The sequence below is a fragment of the Terrapene carolina genome, unplaced genomic scaffold (assembly GCF_002925995.2).
Source record: "Terrapene carolina triunguis isolate 2854851 unplaced genomic scaffold, T_m_triunguis-2.0 Scaffold35282, whole genome shotgun sequence".
In the NCBI taxonomy this organism is placed as follows: Eukaryota; Metazoa; Chordata; order Testudines; family Emydidae; genus Terrapene; species Terrapene triunguis.
This window is the reverse complement of record NW_020699633.1, coordinates 25-2323: the sequence shown is the minus strand read 5'-3', so window position 1 is coordinate 2323 and position 2299 is coordinate 25. Positions and strand designations below refer to the sequence as shown.

The window sequence follows — 2299 nt, the reverse complement described above, 5'->3', positions numbered from 1 at the left end:
AGAAGAGCTAGGCATTATTCTTATCATCTCCTGTCTAACACCTGGTCCCAGGACCACACGGGAGACATTTGGCCAAGCGGAGATGAGATGATGGAGTGTCCCCCTTGAACTGAGCAGGGCATTCCCCTCATCACCCTGCCCCCCATTTCTGCTTGTGTGCCCCAGCGGCGCCCCTCGACGTAAGCAGCCTGTGTGCCTCTCCTCACGCTAGGTACTGGACCTCTCTGAGCAACCTGGTGGCATCCCTGCTAAACTCGGTCCGCTCCATCGCCTCCCTGCTCCTCCTCCTCTTCCTCTTCATCATCATCTTCTCCCTGCTGGGGATGCAGCTCTTCGGCGGGAAGTTCGACTTTGAAGACATGGAGGTGCAGCGCAGCACCTTCGATAACTTCCCCCAGGCGCTCATCAGTGTCTTCCAGGTACGGGGCATGGGGTGCAGCGGGCATCAATCCCTCTGGTCTAATGCATAGAGGAGGGGCTGAAACCAGGATACCTGGGTTCTTTTTTGGGCTCTGGGGGACAGTGTGACTTAGTGGTTAGAGCAGGGAACAAGAAGTCAGGACTCCTGGGTTCTGTTCTTTCTGGTCCAGTGGAATGGTTCTACCTGACCTGTTCTTTCACTCACCCCGTCTCCCAGATCCTGACCGGAGAAGACTGGAATTCAATCATGTACAATGGGATCATGGCTTATAAAGGGCCCTCCTTCCCCGGCGTGCTGGTATGCATTTACTTCATCATCCTCTTTGTCTGCGGGAACTGTATCCTCTTTCTAGTCAGTTGGGGAGTAACAGCTGGGCGTTTTCTTGTCTTATCCAGCACAGTCACATCTAGGTTCAAGTACACATCAGGGAAGGGCTTTGGGGCTGGGTATGGTATGTTCAGACATCATAGTACCAGGAGTGAGGGAAATGGTGAAACAGGAGTGGGGGTTAAAAGGGATGAAAAAATCAGTTGGGTAGCTCTCTTGGTCTCATGGCTTTGGATCCCACTGCTAACACCAACAGAGATTCACTGGTGACAGCCAAGCGGCAGCTGTCATGGGTACACAGAGGGCTCGTTGCTGAACCTGGGGTTCTCCCCAGCTGCCTGCATACATTGCTTAGTGTCACCACACAGGCTCTCGCTAAGCCTGGGCCATGGAAGGGACTCATTCCTTACATATGAGCATGCTCCCTAAGCTCCTTAGCCCCACCCCCTCTCAGATATCCTGCTCAATGTCTTCCTGGCCATCGCTGTGGACAATCTGGCCGAGGCCGAGAGCCTGACATTGGCCCAGAAAGCCAAAGCCGAGGAGAAGAAGCGGAGGAAAATGTCCAGGTCGGTGCTGCTCTCTGCTGCTTAAAAGCAGGAACCCCCAAGGGCCCAGGGCTTGCAAATCAATGTGGTCTTGGGCATCATCTCAGCAGCATTCATTGCGTCTCTGCCATGGCCTCACTCCTCACCTCTCCTTTTCGGTTCCCCCGTCCAGAAGTTACCCAGAGAAATCTGAGGAGGAAAAGCTCCTGCTGGCCAAGAAGCTGGAGCAGAAAGCCAAGGCTGAAGGAATCCCCACCACAGCCAAGGTCAGTGCCGCGACCCCTCTGAGCTCGTCTGAACAAATGTCTAGGGGAACTTTCCCTGGCAGTTGAGGAGTACGGTACCGAGCAGTAATGTCTTCCCATTATTTGTCCTGTTGTGCATGAAAGGTGGATGGCCATGGGGGGAGGGAGGGAGATTTCCCCAGGGCCCACCGAATGACTGGGGACAAAATCCTGAGCTTCAGCAGACGCATCTCCGGAGACTTGTAGCAAGACGTCCATTCTGTATGCCCTGTAGGCCCGGATCATTCCTCTGACGAGCGAGTCTGCTTTCCCTGCCCCCTCCCAAAACGCGTGGCGGGGGGACGGGGAGTGGGACTCAGTGGGTACAGGCCCAGGATCAAAGGTCCTGTATCAAAGGACTGTCTCGGTAGAGTTTCCACTCAAGATTTTTCTACACACACGTGTTCACAGACACACACATATGTAGGGCCCATCAGAGGGCCTTGTCCAACTGGCCAGTGATCCTGGCTCCCCTGCCTCGTGTTGTTTATTATTAATTATTTCTATTATGGTAGCGCCTAGGAGCAGTGGCAGATTAGCCACTGGGCCCGGGGCCCCAGCCAACTGGGGGGCCCCCGGAAAAAATCTGCCGGCGGCAGCGAAAGCCTGGAGCTGCAGCCGCCAGGCGGGTGAGGCTGGAAAGCCCCCACGCACTGACCCTGTTCCGTGGCAGAAGTGTTGGGCAGGGGAAGCCCCCTCCACAGCAGCCAGACCCTGGT

At 55.4% G+C, this 2299-nt stretch overlaps 1 protein-coding gene across 1 annotated transcript; it reads left to right on the top strand.

The window, feature by feature from the left end:
- Positions 1–165: 165 nt before the first annotated feature.
- Positions 166–1643, top strand: LOC112125461 (voltage-dependent L-type calcium channel subunit alpha-1S-like; the record flags this gene model as incomplete). The annotated part of the gene is made up of 4 exons (XM_026646570.1): positions 166–419; positions 638–758; positions 1203–1317; positions 1469–1643. Coding segments are annotated over 4 exons (650 nt in total), but the record flags the coding sequence as incomplete, so codon positions are not given.
- Positions 1644–2299: the final 656 nt, after the last annotated feature.